Below are 18,660 nucleotides of genomic sequence, written 5' to 3'. Positions count from 1 at the left end.
TCGTGAAGATGAGGACAATGAATCTCTCCATTAGGTTTGTGCCATCAATTTGAAATGAAAAAACATTACCTCTATCCCAAAAAAGTTTTTCAAACTTAAATAGCAGTGTATTTGTTGTTGTATTCCATATAAATTTGTGTATCTCTGTATATATATAGATATATATTTTCATTTTTATTTTTTTACATATTTTGCGTTGCTTTCCTCAATTAATTTACCGCACTTGTTTCTTCGTAATGGATAAAATAACAAAGAACTAATTTAAAATAAAATTGTAAGGATAATACAGATTTTTTTCTCCAGTTTTCTCTTTCATTTTTCGATTATAGATATTGCCAAGGTTAATTCGCTGCGAGTGGAATTGGTTTGACGCCAGTCTCCAATTGTTAGTGTCCAGACCTTTTTGTAGATTTAAACCCATGATTTTTGAATCATTCGCCATGGGAGATAATGATTTTAATTACTAAGGAGTGTCTTGATCTCTTTGTGCATGTGACAGAGAAAATCGACGTAGCTCTGGCTATTGTCGTTTCCTCGATCTTCCACCAAGAAGTGACGCATAACCATCTCTAATTTATCCCTGTGGCGTACAATTGTCAACTGGAAAATAAAATGAACAGTTGCGAATCAATGAGGAAATTGAGGAGAAGGTCGTCCGGTAAATTCATCCCAAGAATTCGTAATTATGTGTGTCATCAAAAGTGAAAGTTGTGAAAATGGCACTTACCCTCATGCAATGATGTCTTTCGGCACGAACACGTGCAATTATTTCTCTTATACGTATGTTCAGTTGATTATCTAGGACAGGAAGTGAGATGCGCTCTGTGTCAACTACCGGTGCACCGAAAACTGCCTGAATCCACTCGGTGGACAGTGCATGACCCAGCCAGAGGAACATGTGAATACCATTCTCTGCAAAATTGAGAGGATAACCACAAAATTACAATTGGTACTTTCAATAATACATGATTCAGGGGAAAATATGAATGAGTAATGTTCTGGTCATTCGATAAATATCTCGAATTTGGGGGAATTTAGAGGAACTAGTGGCAATTAATTTAAATTATAGTCAAGTTGATAATTAATTTTTTTAACCGAAACAGATTTTATTAAATCATCAGTATCTTCTGATCTTCTGTGTCATTTTGAAGCTGAACTTCACTTTGTGAATCTCGAGTAATTGACCTTGAAAACAATTGAACGTTTGTTATTGAATATAACTCATCAGAATTGAAGTCTCGTATGAGTGAAATTGCTTTGTCTTCTCCTGCTCCATCCCCTTCATAAAAAATCGATTTCACGAGGAAGCAAGATTTTTTCTCTTTAGAAATTCCACAATGAAGAGAACAGGTTTCTCGACATTCCCAGTGACTCGTTCTGTAAAACTCGCTCATTCCCGAGGTATGTGCATAGTTCAGTACCAAAGTAGTAGAGCAAAATAAGTCAATTCTGATGAATCATTCTTGAATTCTTAAATATCTCTGAATCTAAGAGAGATATCGAAATTTACACAGAAGTTTTTTTTTTATAGAGGCAAAAAATCTATTTGTAATTATCTTGCTATCTTCCTCCAATTAATACCTCTCCAGAAATCTCGTTTGATCCTCTGCCAACTAACTTGCATTATAAAATGACAATCCAATCGAAATTATCAACTCCGAAATGCCTTTCACGATTTCCAAAAAATTCATCTCCTTGAATTCATAGACTCCCTCGATATTTCCGCAATCTCCCAAAAAACCCTAAATCCCCCTTCAAAAAAAAAAAACACCAACATACCCAGTAAATAAGCTCCATCCTCAGCAAACTTATCAAAGGAACACCTGAGCTGCTGTGGCAGTTCACTCGCCTGTGTATCGATATCATGCAGTGGCAACAACCTGGGATAGAAATAATTAACGGACGTATAAAGAGGCATGGTGGCAACGGCCATCATCACAAAAGTCCTGTCATCGATGGTCATGTCAGCGCCCCCAGAGATGGCATCGCTCTTCAGCAGACAATTGACATAAAGAGGAAGTAGTTTCATGCACTCAGGCAGAACAAGCTGACTGGCACTGAACGGTGAGGCGCAGTGTTTCCTGTACGCAGCCAAAATAGTAGCACACTTGCTTATCAAATTATCCTTGACAGCCTTGGGCGTGGATTCAATGAGCTTGAAAACACTTTGTTTAGCGAAGAAATTGACAACAGCATCGGGATCACAGGCTCTGTACAGCTCAGCCATCTGCGACGAGGTCTTAAGACTGAGATTAATAATTCTCAATCGACGTATACCCCCACAAGAGGTATAGAGAAGTGCCACTTGCACATAGACTCCCTCCTCATCAGACAATTTATCATCATGCTTGACCTCGACGGCAACAGCTTTATGACAATCAATACTAGCCAATTCCATATCCGTGGTATTTGACATGTACAAGTGTCCGTAGAAATCAGTGGGTCTCACCCCAGTGGACGTTCTGACCCTCATCACAGCGTCAAACGCTATTGGTCTACTAATATTGTTAATAATATCCATAACAAGACGATCACCATCGTTGTCAGCCTGGAAATACGTGTATTTATAAACCTCACCCCCAGTCAATCTGGACACCTGCCCAATGGTGGCAAGATCGACGTAGGAATTATTGAAGACGAAGAGATTGACACTGCAGCCAACTCCAACGCACTCCTGCCCCAGGTGATTGTAGACTGTGCTCTGAGGAGCCAGAACAGTCTTCTCTTTGTCCCCTCCAAGCAGCTTCCTGTCATCCCTGTTCTTCAGTTTGCCAGGGGCCTCAGCAATCGGCAGGGACGAGTGGAATACCATGAGTTTTCCTGGACACTCAGAGGCCCTCAATGCCTCCAAGCCAGCCTGAATTGCCGGTGCCAGTATCGTCTCGGTTTCACGTGTATCCGCAAACATTACGGGTATCTGTGCCAATAGCGCATCAATAACAGCTTCACTCTCCTCGGGATCCCCCAGGAATCCATCCAACAATGGCATAAATACATCCTGCACGTCTCCAACCACCATCATCTGGGGCTGGGTCAAATTAGGGCTGATATTGTAGAAATGTACAGTATTCGAGTAAGTGATGAATCCAACTTTCACGACAGACTTTTCCTGAAAACGGTCCTTGGGAAGGTGTTTTATGATGTTCTTGAGTTCTCCACAGAGGAGATTAACTAATCCTGATTTAACGTTATTGTAGGACACATCGATGACGAACACTATGGCTGGTGGCTTCGGAAAGGTTGTGTTTCTGCAGTACTCTTTTGTCGCTATGAACTCGTAGGTTCCCAGCATTAGCTCGGGTCTCTCGTAACGATCCATTCGCTGGCCAGTGTGATCGAGGTGCTGGAAGTATTCGGATGGCACTTCTGTTGTGGCTTTGCAGAAGGCACATTGGAATCTTCTTCCAGCGTCGATGAACTGCATGAAGGGGCCCATGTAGGCCTTGCATCTGATGCACCTGACAGGACCTATTTCACCTGGAAGAAAAAAGGTAAGGTTCAAATAATCTTATCTCATGATGAGGTATAATTCTAATATTTGGACAGCCGTGATCTGATGGGATAGTTAAGTGAAACAAGTTTGGAAAAACCTAGCGAATTTGAATTTCTATTGAACTGCTATTGAAATTCTATTAGTTTTTCGTCGGAAATGTTCAGTAGAAACTATTTTAGACGAAAAATAAGGAGAATTCTATGTTTCTATAAAACTTTTTCGATTGAGACATTTTGTGTTTTTTGTGTCGTTTTATTTATTTATTTATTTTCAATATTTCAATTTTATTTGCCGACGTTGAGTGCTGTTGGTTTGGAAAATTAGTTCAGGAGTGTTTGCTATATATACTTGTTAACATTTTTATATTTTATTAGTGAGAAAAACAGTTTGTTTTAGGCGAAACAAGGGATAGTAGTTTTTCGTTTCGGCTGTCTAATAATCACAGACAAGAAATAAACCCTTAAATGAACCAATAATAATGATATGATAGCAATCTTGTAACTTAGGGATAAAATAATTGTTGATAAATTTTCCTCTATATGAGATATCCTGTTTTAAAACTAACAAGATTAGAATCTAAACGACCAAAGACTACTGTAACTAAAGTAATATAACAAGCTAAGTAAAATGGATATGTAATCATCACCCAAATGATTGTAAATAACCCATTGTAGGTTAATACATAAATAAAAAAAAAAGAGATATCCTGACAAGGCACCGTCTGGTGTGAATTATCCGCCTCTTGAGCCAAATATTTCATTGCTGTCGAAAGCAGAACAATTATTCATGTTTGAGACTTTCAAAATCGAACCAAACACTCTTTTTTGGCAATTGTCAACTAGTGATTTTGTTGGCCCAAACAAGACTTGTTTGGCAACATGTTTGTTTTTCTCTCAGTGTAAAAGTAAAAAGTTCAACACACCCATGTCGACGATCGGTGGCTCCTGCTCGTCCTCGATCACCTGGGCCATGGGACTGACAATGAGTCCAAAAGGCACTCCAGTCTGTTTCATTATGTCGGTTGTCGTTGGCACCGTGTAGATGGTGGATCTGATGAACCTGGGGGATGCGTTGCCCTGGTCTTGAACGACGAATTTTGTCGTGACGAAGGGGGGTGCCAGGCCTTTCTGATTCGTGGTGAAGACACCTCCACGGGTTCGTTGGTCGTCCTGCATTACTTGGATGGGACTGGGCATGGATTCTGGATCGAGACGTTTTGCCTGCTGGGGCTGGACACCGGGCTGGTACCCCGGGGTGGGGCCTGCCATGTTGAGGCCTTGAGGGTGGAAGGGACTGCGTTGGCCACTGTAGGGGTCTGGGGGCTGGTAACCGGGCATTGCACCGGGCATTGCACCTGGGGGCTGACGCATTTGGGGCATTGGGGGCATCTGGGGCTGTTGCAGGCCACTGGGGGCCATTGGAGGCCCTGGCATCATCTGCCTCTGCAAGTTCTGGTGGTTTTGTTGGGCCTGAGGATGGTACGCGTTGTAGGGCTGTTGGGGAAGGCCTGGGCCTCCCAGGTTTTGAGGTGGGGGACCAGGAAGGGGTGGGTTTCCTGGGGGCCCTGGGGGTAATCGAGCTCCTGGGAAGGTCTGGGGGTGAGGAACACCGGACATCGGGGGATTCTGAGGGGGGAGTGGACCTGGGACCTGTTGACCCGGCATTTGTCGCTGTTGGGTTGGGGGGTAGCCCATTGGGGGTCCAGGGGGCTTTTGGATCATTTGGGTGGGGGGAGTCATCTGGGGAGACTCGGTTGGGTATCTGTTCATGTTGGGTGGGGCGTTTTGATTTGGCGGAAGACTCGGGGGGTGGGAGGGGGCTGCCGACGCGAGGTGCGGGTCTGAGGGACCTGAGGGCGAGTGATCTGTCGAGGAGAAACCGTTCATGTTGGAGGGTGGTGGGGCGGAATTCGGTGGGGGCTGCGGGGGGAAGGCCTGGGGACCAGAAAAATTTTGAGATTAGAGAAAATTCAGATAGTGAGGGGCGGGGGGAGGCGAGTCACTTGGGGATATTCCAGGAATGTCAGTTATGTGACATTCTATTTCAATGGGAATTTAAATTCAATTTAGGATCAAATCGTTCATGACCAATTCCAACAAAAAAGTGAGGTTTTTCGTGGCAAATGATTATTGATTTTTCGATGACCGCTTGAATTCTCAAACGCATAACAATTGAACATTAGATTCTACTGAATTCTCAATTAATTCTTCCAGTGCTCCGGAAATTAACTGATTTGTTTTTGTAACAACAGGGGTTGTTGAACATTTCAAAACTTTTCGCTCAACATTTTAGGATTAATTCTGTAAAAATTGGTTGTTGATCCCTCGGATATCCCAAATGAATTACTTACTAAAAATGTGAAAAAAAGATGAGGGAATCTCCCTAAAGTTATTTCTGAAATGAGAATTCTAGAACTCCCCAAAAATTCCGGACATTCTCAAAATTTAATTGTTGAAAAATTTGAATAACTTTCTAGAAAATTCAACGAAAATTCTGCTGCATTCAAAAATTTCTAGAGAATTTCTAAAAACTCAAATAGTTCAGTACTGATTTTAATAATTAACCAAGAGAATGGATTAATTCTCAGCTGTTACTCAACGATTTCACAGGTATCAGGGAAAATGAGGGAAAATAGACACAGACATTTTTAAAAACATTCATCAGACAGGACATCCATCAATTGAGTTCCATCTGAGTTCATGAAACCGTAAAAAAGTGAATTCTTCAAGAAGAAAACTTATTCCACTTCACCTCTAACTGAAAGCAGTTTCAACATTCAAAAAATAATCTAAAACGTCCATTTTGTCCCGCAACCCTTGGATACCTTTGCCACTGGAATATTCAGGAATTATTGAGTTTTAAATTTCCAATCACTGAATTCCCTCATCCGATCTCGCCACTTGTTCCCAAAGTCATCAATACTCACCGATGGAGGATTATTCAGCCCCATACTAGACATTTGATTAGTCAAATTATCCGGATTGGCCGATGGTGGTGGTCCATGCAGTGAGCTGGGTGGAGGTGCCTGCTGACTGTTGACTTGAGCATTGTAATTGTAGTACGGATTGGCTGCTGGTGGCATGTTCCCTGGTGGTGGTCCTGGCATGGCTTTCTGTGGTGGATGCTGCTGGGAGTTCACAGGAGGTTTCATCATATTCGAAGGGACATTGGCGTTCAGTCCCTCATAGGGAGAACTGCCTGGAGGCCCTCCATAGTGTGGGGCCTGGGGATGAGGCTGAGGCGGCTGCTGGTGCGCCTGATGCATGTACTGCTGATTCATTATTGTTGTGTTCTCACTAGAGACAACAACAACGACAAAAACACATTAAAACCCCGGAGGGAGAAATTCACGTGGAAAAAAAATCAGTGAATCTTGTCATCGTAACATATTGCTGGTGATTAGCGACAGGTTAAGAATTTGTTTGGAGTGGGAGACCCTGGGAGCAGCTGAACAATCCACCCGCAGTGGGCTGACCTCAATCAGCTCGAATTTTCAAACAAAATAATTAGAAAATGCGGAAATCAGTGAATTCTGACATTTAAAGGGATTAAATGCCACTGTATGAGTCCACTCCTCCGCTCCGAAGGGAAAAATGCAGTCAACCTAACCTGATACACTCACAATCGCTCCAGCAATGGAAAAATCGACCTTTAACGACTATTTAATTACCAACATATCGAACTCCGGGACAACAGTTGGATTAAAGACAGAGAATTATAAAAGACACTTCATGAACTTCACACACAAGTGTTTAGTAACCCTTATTCACTCTGCTCCGATTACTCCCATTCACCTGAAATCCCCAGAACCTTAATGATCTAGAAAACAACACAATTATCCTCACCTGATCGACTACTTTTTTTATTTAAATCATAACCGAAACCTTAAATATTGACAAATGTTTACACTAAAACGAGAGAATGTATCTCGCTGAGACAGCGATTACTACAGATGCCACGTAAGGTGACAGTGCGCATGCGCCCCACACACGTTACCACCGGACACGTCATGGAAAAAATTTTGGAGCACTTTGAAAATTCAAATTAGTCCGGGACATTGGCAATTTTCCGCTCTCATCGAAAAAGGAAAACCTAGATTATGTGCTCGAGGATTGAATAATTGGAACTGCAATTCCTCAATTTTAGGAAGTTGGAAAAAATCACTTGGATGTCGGTGCGCAGTCCAACAGTTATGCAGAACTCCAGGCGTTCTAATTGGTTGAAAAAGGGCGGCGACGTTCAAATAGTCGAGGACGACCGCAGAATAACGCGAAGAATTCAATTAAATTGATTGCAATCGAATTAATTAGTTTATGGGGATAAAAAATGGAAATTATCACTTTACGGTATCGGAAGATGGAGTTCCTGAATAGAAACAATGCAGAACTCCGGACGTTGTAATTGGCCGAAAAAGGGCGGCAAAGTTCAAACATTCGAGAGCGACTGGAGAATAAAACGAAGAATTCAGTTAAATTGATTACAATCGAATTAATTAGTTCACGGGAAAAAAAATCCAAATTGAATGACTGAAGTATCAACAATCGTCGCGAACCGCCTGGGATTCCCTATCTAACCGACTTCGCGCCAGTTATATCTGTCAGGGGCGAGCGCACGCGAATGCACCCAAGGTCCACTGAAAGGAAGGAGGCCACTGTGTGCAGTAGTATGGCAGCTTCCGTCCTGCACGGTGTTTTCAAAGCTCTCTCGTGCCTCCCATAAACCAAAGGGACCTCTGTCAAATTCGACAAGTGGCAATACGCGATAGCAAATCCAGTAACATTGCTCGTAATCCCTTTTTCAAGTGTTTTTTATTAATCCCGAGGGATAAAAATCTCTAGGTAACAATTATCCTGGGAATGTTGAGAGACTCGCTGTTCCTACGAGCATCCTGCCAAGAGGTGGGTAAGTCCTGTTCTTCATATCGTGTCATTGATCATCGGATAGTTGATGAAAGTCATTGGACAGTGACGGGAAAATTGCTCAAGGGCGGATTCCCACTGCTCTCGTACAATTTTACGATTAATTTTTTGGCCCATGTTCAAAATGACGGGCGTAAAAATAATGACCTCTTCGGTTTACCTGCGACATTGAGCGTAATTCAACTGCTTCTTGGGTTTGTTGAGTGGGAATTTCAGGTTTATGCACTGGTTTCCGTGCTTGGGAATGGCGGAGAGTGAGGGATATCGATCCTACTCACCACCCGAGACTGCCACGGGTTTCGAGGTCACCGGAACTCATCCACCACTACCCACCCTCACTCTCGATCTCGTTTTCCTCGTTCATGAACCATTTTCACCCTTCGGTTTCAATGGGATATTGGGGACGATTAGGCGTCGTGCATAACTCATCTTTGAGGCATCATTGTTTCACTTCGTGAGGGAACATTTTAGTAGTGAAACGTAAAACGGTTCAAGTAGATTTTCACTACCGATCGATTTTCAGTGAAAATCTCGAAATCTAAGCGAGATAGCAAGATTTTTGTTACCACCTTTTTTACAGCCCTCAATTAGCTCTACGAAAAAGGTCATTACGAAAATTTTGTTATCTCCCTTAGATTCGGAGATATTTCTCGAAAGCTCAGCTAAGGGGCACATCGGCTTGAACCGTTTTACCGCTTCGCTACTGATTTCATTCGGTCAATTTTTTTAAACACCACGCGGAAAAATTCTAGTGCTAATACGGGAAAGAGGCGCAAAGTGACGGCCACGGAAAAATTCCAGCGCTGGCACTGACAATGGGGAAAACGCGGAAAACGCGAATTTTTCCCGTATTTCTGGGAAAATTTCACAGTAATCCCCAAACATTTCGTCAGAAATCCCGAGAAATTTTACCTTAACACCACTAGAGTTTTTCACAGCTGGTGGATTGTGATTTTTTCCAGTGCTCGTGCTAGAATTTTTCTAGAAAATTTCTCTCCGTGGAATTCTTTCGGGATTTATTTTCAAATTGACTGTTCACTCGTTGGAGATGTCAGAAATAAAAATAAAATATAGGGCAATCTCAGAAAATGGGGACTACCTACTCTCTTTTTTATTTTTTACGAAAGATGTTTTAGTTCATCAATTTGAGAAAAATGAAATTTTATTTAATTGAAGGAATTAATTGATATTTTGTTTTAAAATTATAGAATAAAATCCCAGATATTCAATTATAGATCGTCACACGCACGCAGCACTACTTTTAGCACAAATTCGGACTGCAGGTGGTGGGGAATCTAGGGCGAAATGTATATTTTATTGAGGAAATTCGTGAGGGGGAGTTTGTGGGGTGGGGTGAGTTATTGAGATTAATTCGTGATACCTTCGGGGAGGGAATTTTCCACGGAATTGACGAGGAGACAAGGAAAAATGCTGGGATCAATATCCCACAGTTTGATTGATGCGATTTTATGGATAATTCATTGTTTTTCTTTCCCCGTGTTGTCTCTTGGCGATGAATGTTCTACAAGTGGTCCCCCTACACCTGGGCACACGAGTGTGTGCGTTGAAACGCTGCAAACAAATAAGACGCTCGACTAAAATTAAATTGAAAGACGTCTTTGCGCGCGTATTGGCTTGTAGATGTCAATAACTTTTATCTGGTATGATTTATTCAATTATTATTAGGTTTCACGAATCAATGATTGACAATTTTCGTTGATAATTGGATTGCGGTAATTGGCTTGACGTTTTTCATTAAAATTTCTGATGCGAGTTTTTCACTATTTCAAGGCATTTCCGAGTCGAGAGGAATAAATCTTGTGGCCGGTTTGGAATTCCACTATCTATCCACTAGTTTTTGGAGTAGAAATTTTTAATCAAATGTATGGAATCAAGAAGGGGTTTCTCTGAATTAATCCATGGTCTTTTTTCTGTTTGATAATTATATTGACACGAATAGGGAACTTGTATGAATTTTTTTCCATTTTCCAATCTCAAGATTGCGACCTGAATAATTCATTTTTCATTCACAATCGTTCGAAATATTGCTCATTAAATAATAATTAATCGTTAAAGTTGATGATTTCAAACGCTTTGAAATCGCTAATGACGTCACAGACGGTCGAGCGCTGGACCAATCACAGAATGGCTCGAGGCGACCTAACCCAATCTTGAGGTGCGCCTCGGCCAATGGAGGACGACAACTCCCCACTCTCTTGTTTTCCGACCAATGAAACGTTACCCGACCGTCTTCATGAAGTCGTGACCGAAAAATTGGCCTCGAAAACGACTGATTTTCAATTAATTATCATAAGACATCTAGGCAATATTTCTCCATAATTTTCGACGTTTAGCTATCCATGAAATGTTGGCAAAAATCAGATATTTTGTATTTTACTTGTTTTTCATAGCAGAAATTTTAATACGAAATGACAAAAACTCAATTTAGCGATTTTTTAAGGTTCTTTTGTTGTTTTGAAAGAAGATGAGATGTCATTCATCGAAGCAATTCATATCAAAGTAGCTCTTGAAATTCACAAGAATAAAACTTCATATTTTTTTGATAATTCGACATGATTATTCAATTCTTCATGAGAAATACTTCATTCCGCAGGTTGAAGGCCGTCGGGCGATCGCGAATCAATCGCGAATCCTTTGCGGCAAATTACCTTAAAAATAAAATAGAATCAAATAGGAGAGGGTGGGGTAAAATGGACACTTTAGACTTTTCTTAAATTGTTCATAACTCAGAAACAAATTTATCAATTGAGTTCAGTTTAGGCTCGTCACAAAGCGAAAGAATTGTTCTTTGTATTGAAAAAAAAATTATTCAATTTCATCAACATTTCAACCACTCATTAACATTTTTACAAAAGTCAAAAGTGTACGTTTTACCCCAACCTCCCCTAAAACTAAATTAAATTAGATATGTTATTGTGTTGGCAAAAATCTAAAAATTCTAAAATCAACTGTGATGCGACAGAATATTCCCCTTCCTTACGCAATTCGCTGTTCCTATCGTAATATATATATAATCCTCATCAGTAGGAAGTTGCACGCTTGACGTAAGGTACAGCGTGTCCTTGCAAGTTGCATTAACCGCAGTTACTGGTACACAACAATAAGCAGTTGGCCTTGAGTAGATTACTACATTCGCAACGATGTGATACTTGAACGAAAATCTCATTCATTAGAGTCGTATTTTGCAGGTCTCAATAACCCGTCAATTCTGTTGACTTTACGACGCGCTTATCTCTAATGCTCGACATCTCAGGTGTTTGTCAACTCTGTGGATGTTTTTCAAAAAATTTTAACGCCGAGGTGAAGAATGATAGCTGCAGGGGAATCGTTAACGTGAATTTCGTGAGATTTTATTAATGAAATTAACGTTTGTACTAGAGGATCGCTGTCCTGAGACTAAAAGCAATAGCCAAGTGAAAACTCTCACTGGGAAAACGAGAAGCAAAAATAATAAAGTTTACCACTCAAGAGGACTCAGTCCTTCAAATTTCAGCATGTGTTTAGCAACGGATCGTAAATTAGTCTCTTTTTAGAACTGATTTGCCAGTATGTCATAAATCTTTGTCGAGTAGTTTTTGTACAATAATAAAAGAGCTGTGCTCGAATACTCCAACACCCAATCTAATGGAATTTCCTTCACAATTCCTTGGAGTACAATATTCTTTAATATCGAACTGTCTTCATACGATTCTAATAGTGAGAAAATGGCTCTGCGAGAGTGCTCAGCAAATATTTGCATGCGATAAGAGATCAATTAGATGTAACGAGAGACGGAAAGGTAGGCTGGGAATCGATTTACCCCGATGTGTCGAGCTCAGCTTGTCCTATTCAAGGTACACTGAGAGAAAAACGGCGAAGTTCTCAAACAAGTCTTACTTGTGCCAAGAAAATAGTTTTTTGAAAATGATCAAAAAAGGATTTTTTAGTGCCAAACATGCAGAGCGTGCGCTGGAATGAAAAATTATTGTCGCAAGAATAGATTTAGTAGTTCAAAAAAATTGCATTCTCTGTACACGCAAGAAATGTCATTTCTAGCACTACTCCTTCGTTCTTCGATACTTCCATACGTATTTTGCTCCCGAAAAATCTTTGCTGTATGCGAAACAACGTATAGTAGTTTTTCGTTTGAGCCGTCTAATAACCACAGACAACGGATGAACCCTTAAATGAAACAATAATAATGACATGATAGCAATCTTGTAACTCAGGGATAAAATATTTGTTGATAAATTTTCCTCTATACGAGATATTTTCATCCTGAGAAGGCACCGTCTGGTGTGAATTATCCGCCTCTTGAGCCAAATATTTCGTTGCTGTCGAAAGCAGAACAATTATTCATGCTTGAGACTTTCAAATTCGAACCAAACAAATTCTTTTTTGGCAATTTTCAACTAGCGATTTTGTTGGCCCAAACAAGACTTGTTTAACAACGTTTGGTTTTGGCTTGTTTGGTTTTCTCTCAGTGTAGCTACCGCTGCATTGAGAAACCATTGAGCATCGTCCACCAGTCCCGTACCCATAGTCCCGGAAAAAATTGATAGGATTGTTCATCAAGAAAAAATTTTCAGTTCCCAGAATTCTGACAACTAAATGACTAACCGGAATTTATGATTGCCTCAGTCAGTTATCAGAAGATACCAACGCCAATTTGACTGTCCACAAGGTCATGACGAGCAATTCATTTCCTCACTATTCCTGCAGTTGTCTCAGACTTATACCCAAACTTTCGGCAATTTTCGTTTAATTCTGGTATATACTTTAGACACGTGATATTGATTTGCATCGGGGCTTGCGGAGACCTTCAATTGGCCTCCTTATTTCACAGGGTTCCACAAAGAACTCGTATGAGCATAAATATCCCTGTCTGTGTACCTGGTATTGTGGTGTACGTTCCACATTGTGTCACATGTCAGGGATGTGCTAATGTACTGGATTATATTGAGTCTTCCCGTCGAGGGATTCGACTGGGTCGACGGGATTGTCAATAGTCCGAGCATCCACTGCTCCAGATACAGATAATTATTTCAGTAGCAAAGCGGTAAAACGGTTCACGTCGACGTAACTATCAGCTGAGTTTTTGAGGAATATCCCCGAATCTAAGGGAGATACCCAGATTTTTGTAATTACCTTTTTCGTAGCTGTAAGTTCGCTCTGCGAAAAATATTATAACAAAAATTTTGCCATTTGCCTTAGATTCCGAGATATTCATTGAAAACTGACCAGTAGTAAACATCGACCTAAACCGTTCTACCGCTTCGCTACTGATTCGTTTTATTGGATAAAGATGATTGTTAGGCTGTGATAATGATGAAATGGGGGTTTTGTGCGTTGCGGTTTATAAAACTGATTCTATTCATATGTTTAATGGTGTTTTAGTGATCGTTTGTTTAGTGGAATTTTTATTATTTGTCAATATATTCTGATTTTTTTAGATAAATAAATGTCCTGATTGTGAGACCTTTTCTATGTTTTTCAAGGGTTTGTCGTTTTTATCGTTTTTCATGACAAAACTCGAGAAAATAATCCCAAAATTCATGCCCGAAAATTCCTGTCGAAAAAACTATATCTATTGGCTTTTTCCGTGAAACTTGTAATTAAAAATGTGCGGAAAAAGTGCACGATTTATATTTGAAAAATTTTTCATGCTTGTATAGCCACTCATCTCGGAATTGTCAATAGTCCGAACATCCACTGCTCCAGATACAGATAATTGTTTATTTTATTGAATAAAGGTGATTGTTAGGCTGTGATAATGATGAAATGGGGGTTTCGTGCCTTGCGGTTAATGAAACTGATTCAATGCACATGTTTAATGGTTTTTTAGTGATCTTTGTTTAGTGGAATTTTTATGATTTGTCAATATATTCTGATTGTTGTAGATGATTAGTTCTCCTGTCTGTGAGATCTTTTCTTCATTTTTCAAGCGTTTTTCATGATAAAACTCGAGGCAATAATTGGGAAATTCATGCCCAAGAATTTCTATCGAAAAATCTACATCTACTGACTTTTTTCCGTAAAATATGTAATGAAAAATATATGAAAAAGGTGCATGATCTATAATTGACAATTTTTTCATACGCGTATAGCCACTCGTTTCGGCGATAAGCCACTAAATTTTTTGTTACAGATTTCGATGTTGCATCGTTATAAACTTTTTTAATATTACTAAACATTCATAAACACTTTTAGGTATTTATGCTTTACGTAAAATGCTGGACGAATACTACTAGTTTTTCAAATGCAGTTTATTCAGCACAATTGTCATAATTAGGAAATAAATTATGTTCCTTTTAAACATATGAATTAGACTCGTGTTATTGACTTGTTCTTATTTGTTACATTTTATTTGTTACACTACTTAATGAAAAAATTTATAATTACGTAAGCTCCATCAATCTGATATTTTGTTCGTCAACCAATTTTTCAACTGATCAAATCAACATTAATTCTTCAAGTCCGATGGGACAAACATCTTGCGAAATATTCGACGTATTTGGAGAGATATGAGAGAGCGCGAAGAGAAAATAGAGACCCCCCGCGGAAAGATTCCGATTATGACGGACGAGTGATAGGGGATACGTGATAAGAATATTCGCATTGCGTCACGGTCATCACTGTCGCCAGGGCTCGGGCGAAATATTTGGAGGATTTTTGCTAGTGGACGGGGTCTTATCTACCGGAAAGTAGTCATGGTCTATCACAATACCGTCTGACATCGACTGATACCGCTATTGCAATTTATTTATCACGTGTTTACTAATCATTATCAGTCATCATTTCAGTGGAAAATATCACGTTTTAGATATTCAATATGGATGAGAAAATAATGTCGTTATCCAACGAATGATCAGGCATCATTGGGTTATGAAAAATTAATTAATTTTAAATGAGAATATCTCATTCTATTCAGTTCCATTTTTTGTATTTTCGCAATATTTCTTTTTTTTAATTCACTGATGCACGAATTAAAAAAATCGGTGCGTCTTCTGAAGATTATATTGGGTTTATGTTGGAAGCCTTTGTTAATTTATTGAAGTTGCAAATGAAGCTGCAAAGTTATGCAATTTTGTCGGCTGCTAATTATTATCAGTTATTGATTCAGTGTAAAATATAATGTGCCTTAGATATTCAATATGGATTAGAAAATACTGTCGTTATCCAACAAATGATCAGACATCATTGTTTGATGAAATAGTATATTTCGCGTCGAAAATCCTAGTGGTACTAGGCGCAAACGATATTTTTGAAAAGTGAAGGTCAGGACGGAGAAATTAATTAATTTCAATTAAGAATATGCCATTCTATTCAGTTCTATTCTTTCCATTTTCGCATTGTTTTTTTTTTAATTTACTGATGCAAGAACTAAAAAAAATCGGTGCGTCTTCTGAAGATCATATTGAGTTTATGTTGAGAGTCTGTGTTAATCTGCTGAATTTGCAAATGCAGCTGCAAAATTATGCAATTTTATCGGCTATTAATCATTATCAGCTATTGGTTCAGTGCTAAATATCGTGTGTTTTAGATATTCAATACGGATGAAAAAATACTGTCGTTATCCAACAAATAGTCAGGCATTATTTTGTGATGAAAAATTTATTGATTTCAATTAAGAATATTTCATTCTATTTAGTTCCATTTTTTGTATTTTCGCATTGTTTCATTTTTTTAATTCACTGATGCAAGAACTAAAATAAATCAGTGCGTCTTCTGAAGATGATATTGAGTTTATGTTGAGAGTCTGTGTTAATCTGCTGAAGTTGCAAAGGCAGCTGCAAAATTATGCAATTTTCCCGTGCAATTTTTCAACAGATACATCGATAGAATTTCACATCATATTTTCATAGTTTGATGCTTACTTTTACGACCGCAGGGCCAATCAATTTCCTATAACTTTTAACAGTCATAAAAATGGTTTCTATCGGCGATGTTTTTTCAAGTTTTTTTTGTCTTTTTTTGCTTTTCTTGTATACTCTACATCTTAAGTGATGGTCTGCCCAAGAATTCTTGTCGAAAAAAAGAGAAGAATACTTATTGACTTTATTCTATAAAATATACATTGAAATACAAACGATAAAGCTGAATAATTTTCAATACAAGAAATCTGTGCAGGAAATGAATAGAATTCCTCACAGAATTCGATTTTTAACGGATTTTTCCTTCAATTTTTTAAACCCTTCGCTATTCGCCTGGTTTTTGAACACGTTTTTCACTTAACTCTTTCTCATAAAAAATAAACATAATAAAGAGAAGAAAAAAAACGGAAGTGGATACTTCAAGGTTTTAAAAACCGACGAATAATTTTCGTTTTCAGTAATACTGAGGCACTAAAAAAATTGAAAAAAACTTCTCGGATGTTGCTGACACCCCACATGAAGTTAATTAATTCTTTTACACAATATTCCTCCTCTCGTACCGCCGAACTTCGAATTTAACCCATCGATTGATATATTCTTTGAAAATAAAAGTTCCAGTGAGTAGCACGAATGCCGCGTGTTTTCAAAAACCAGTGGAATCTGGCAGACAGATGGAAATACGTCAGGGTAACACGTCTAGATGGGAACGAGTGAAACCACTGAAATGGTGGGGATAGTTCATCCATCTCTGTTCATCGGTATAGCACAGGTTTTCTTTATCTCGCCGGCAGGGCCGTCGCTCAAATTCATTTAGTCTCACTGGTGCAGTGTCTCGCGTTTGTGTGCTGCGCGTATTAGACACGAGTCCACTTGTGACACCAGAATTGATCTGCGAATATCATATCAGCCGCAAATCCTCGAAGTACTGTGCTCCCGGAAAATCTTCATCCCTCAGGATTTAAATCCGAATTGAGTGTATTAAAAAAAAAGTTCGATCAAGTGTTTTAATAATTGAATAAGTGGCGTTGAGCTGACATGCCTACATCAAAAGTACGTAGTCGCGGTATTTTTATATCGCATTCTAATTACGCCAATTATTGGGGGCATAAGTGTCTTACTTTTCCAATTGTGCACATGCTTCTCTTAATACCACTTTCCGGGGTCCCCCCTGGCGTCACGCGAAGCCCGCGTGACACCCGAAGCCACTGGCGCACACGAGGAAAGAGACACGCGTGGGTAGACAAGGTCGTTGAATTGTTGCAACCACCTCGTGGACACATCGCGTCGTCCCAACAATGCTTGAAATACCAGACGAGTATCTGGCACCGGTTAAAGTTACCGACGATACAAACGAATTTTAACTGATGCACTCACCCGTGGGAATTAATTTCTCCCCGGAATTCTCCTTTTTTCCACTAATATTTATTTATTCATTTTCCCACTTCATTATATCATTAGGCTTTTTCGGATTTTGACGTGTTTCCTGTTGCCGCTCCACGCGGTGGCCATTTCTTTGTTCATTTGCTGAACTCATACCTGCCTTGTAGGGTCAACAAACTATGGTAAGGGGGATCGCAAGTTTCACTCATGAAGGGGAAGTACAATGAGTATAGCAATTTCCAGTAGTGGAACGCGCTCATGCTGCTCCTTTATGTAAATTCGAAAGTCAAAAAATGAAGCGAGGATCGTAAAGTTGTTTGGGATGTAGTATTTATTTTCGAAGAAGAATCATAAGTGGCCTTTAACATAAGATGTGTAATTTATTTAACATCACACTGTTGGAAATTTTTTGAAATTTCATGGAAGATATTATCGTAAATCTCATGAGAGTGATATTGAATCACTTTAGGGAAGAAATGGTTACGAAATTTGAAGTTTTAAGCAGGGTTCACGGAAATTCATGAGTTTTCAGTGAGAATGAGACGGAAATTTCACAACTTGATTGAATTTTCCTGATTTTTCTGAATTTTTACAGAATAATTGCACTGAAAAATCAAGTATTTTATTGATTTCCAGATTATTTGAAGAGAAAATTAATGGAATATTTGATTTTTCAATGACAAAATTTCCTAAAATTTCAGTGGAATTTGAACTTGATAAAAGTGTCCGAAATTTGGCACGGAAAATTCAGACGAAAATTTTTAGCAGTGCATTCTGACATCAAGTTATAGTGAAATTGTGTATGGAAATAACGGGCATTTGTTGAAAACAAATTTGATCGGCAGAATTATATTTTTTTCTCAGCGTACGGTATGTTCTATACATACTCCTAGACCCCATTGTCCCCCTAGACAATGTTGTCGCAACTCTGCTTTTCAATTGGAAACAGACATCATCTTTAGAGACATTTGTCATGTTTAGAGGCCCTAGCACG

At 39.2% G+C, this 18,660-nt stretch overlaps 2 protein-coding genes across 3 annotated transcripts in view; one reads left to right on the top strand and one right to left on the bottom strand.

Moving 5' to 3' along the window:
* Positions 1-143: 143 nt before the first annotated feature.
* On the bottom strand, positions 144-7,439 carry LOC107047720 (protein transport protein Sec24C). Its single transcript, XM_015270528.1, has 6 exons — positions 7,339-7,439; positions 6,420-6,789; positions 4,416-5,427; positions 1,780-3,477; positions 728-912; positions 144-600 (listed from the first exon to the last, which is right to left on the bottom strand). The coding sequence occupies exons 2-6, from the start codon at positions 6,771-6,773 to the stop codon at positions 457-459; spliced, it is 3,393 nt and encodes a 1,130-aa protein (XP_015126014.1). The 5' UTR covers positions 6,774-6,789; positions 7,339-7,439; the 3' UTR covers positions 144-456.
* A 706-nt stretch (positions 7,440-8,145) lies between these two features.
* LOC107047878 (calcium-binding mitochondrial carrier protein Aralar1) overlaps positions 8,146-18,660 on the top strand; it is a 27,150-nt gene continuing 16,635 nt past the window's right edge. Inside the window, exon 1 of one of the 2 annotated variants that reach the window (XM_015270765.2) lies at positions 8,146-8,391. In XM_015270765.2, the coding sequence (XP_015126251.1) occupies positions 8,350-8,391 (42 nt within the window). In that variant the 5' untranslated portion in view covers positions 8,146-8,349. Of the gene's footprint in view, positions 8,396-18,660 lie in introns of both variants that reach the window. The other variant, XM_015270766.2, reaches the window with a different exon arrangement.

This window comes from Diachasma alloeum, unplaced genomic scaffold, assembly GCF_001412515.2.
Source record: "Diachasma alloeum isolate Michigan unplaced genomic scaffold, Dall2.0 Dall_scaffold_78908, whole genome shotgun sequence".
In the NCBI taxonomy this organism is placed as follows: Eukaryota; Metazoa; Arthropoda; class Insecta; order Hymenoptera; family Braconidae; genus Diachasma; species Diachasma alloeum.
This window is presented reverse-complemented; position numbering and strand designations above follow the sequence as displayed.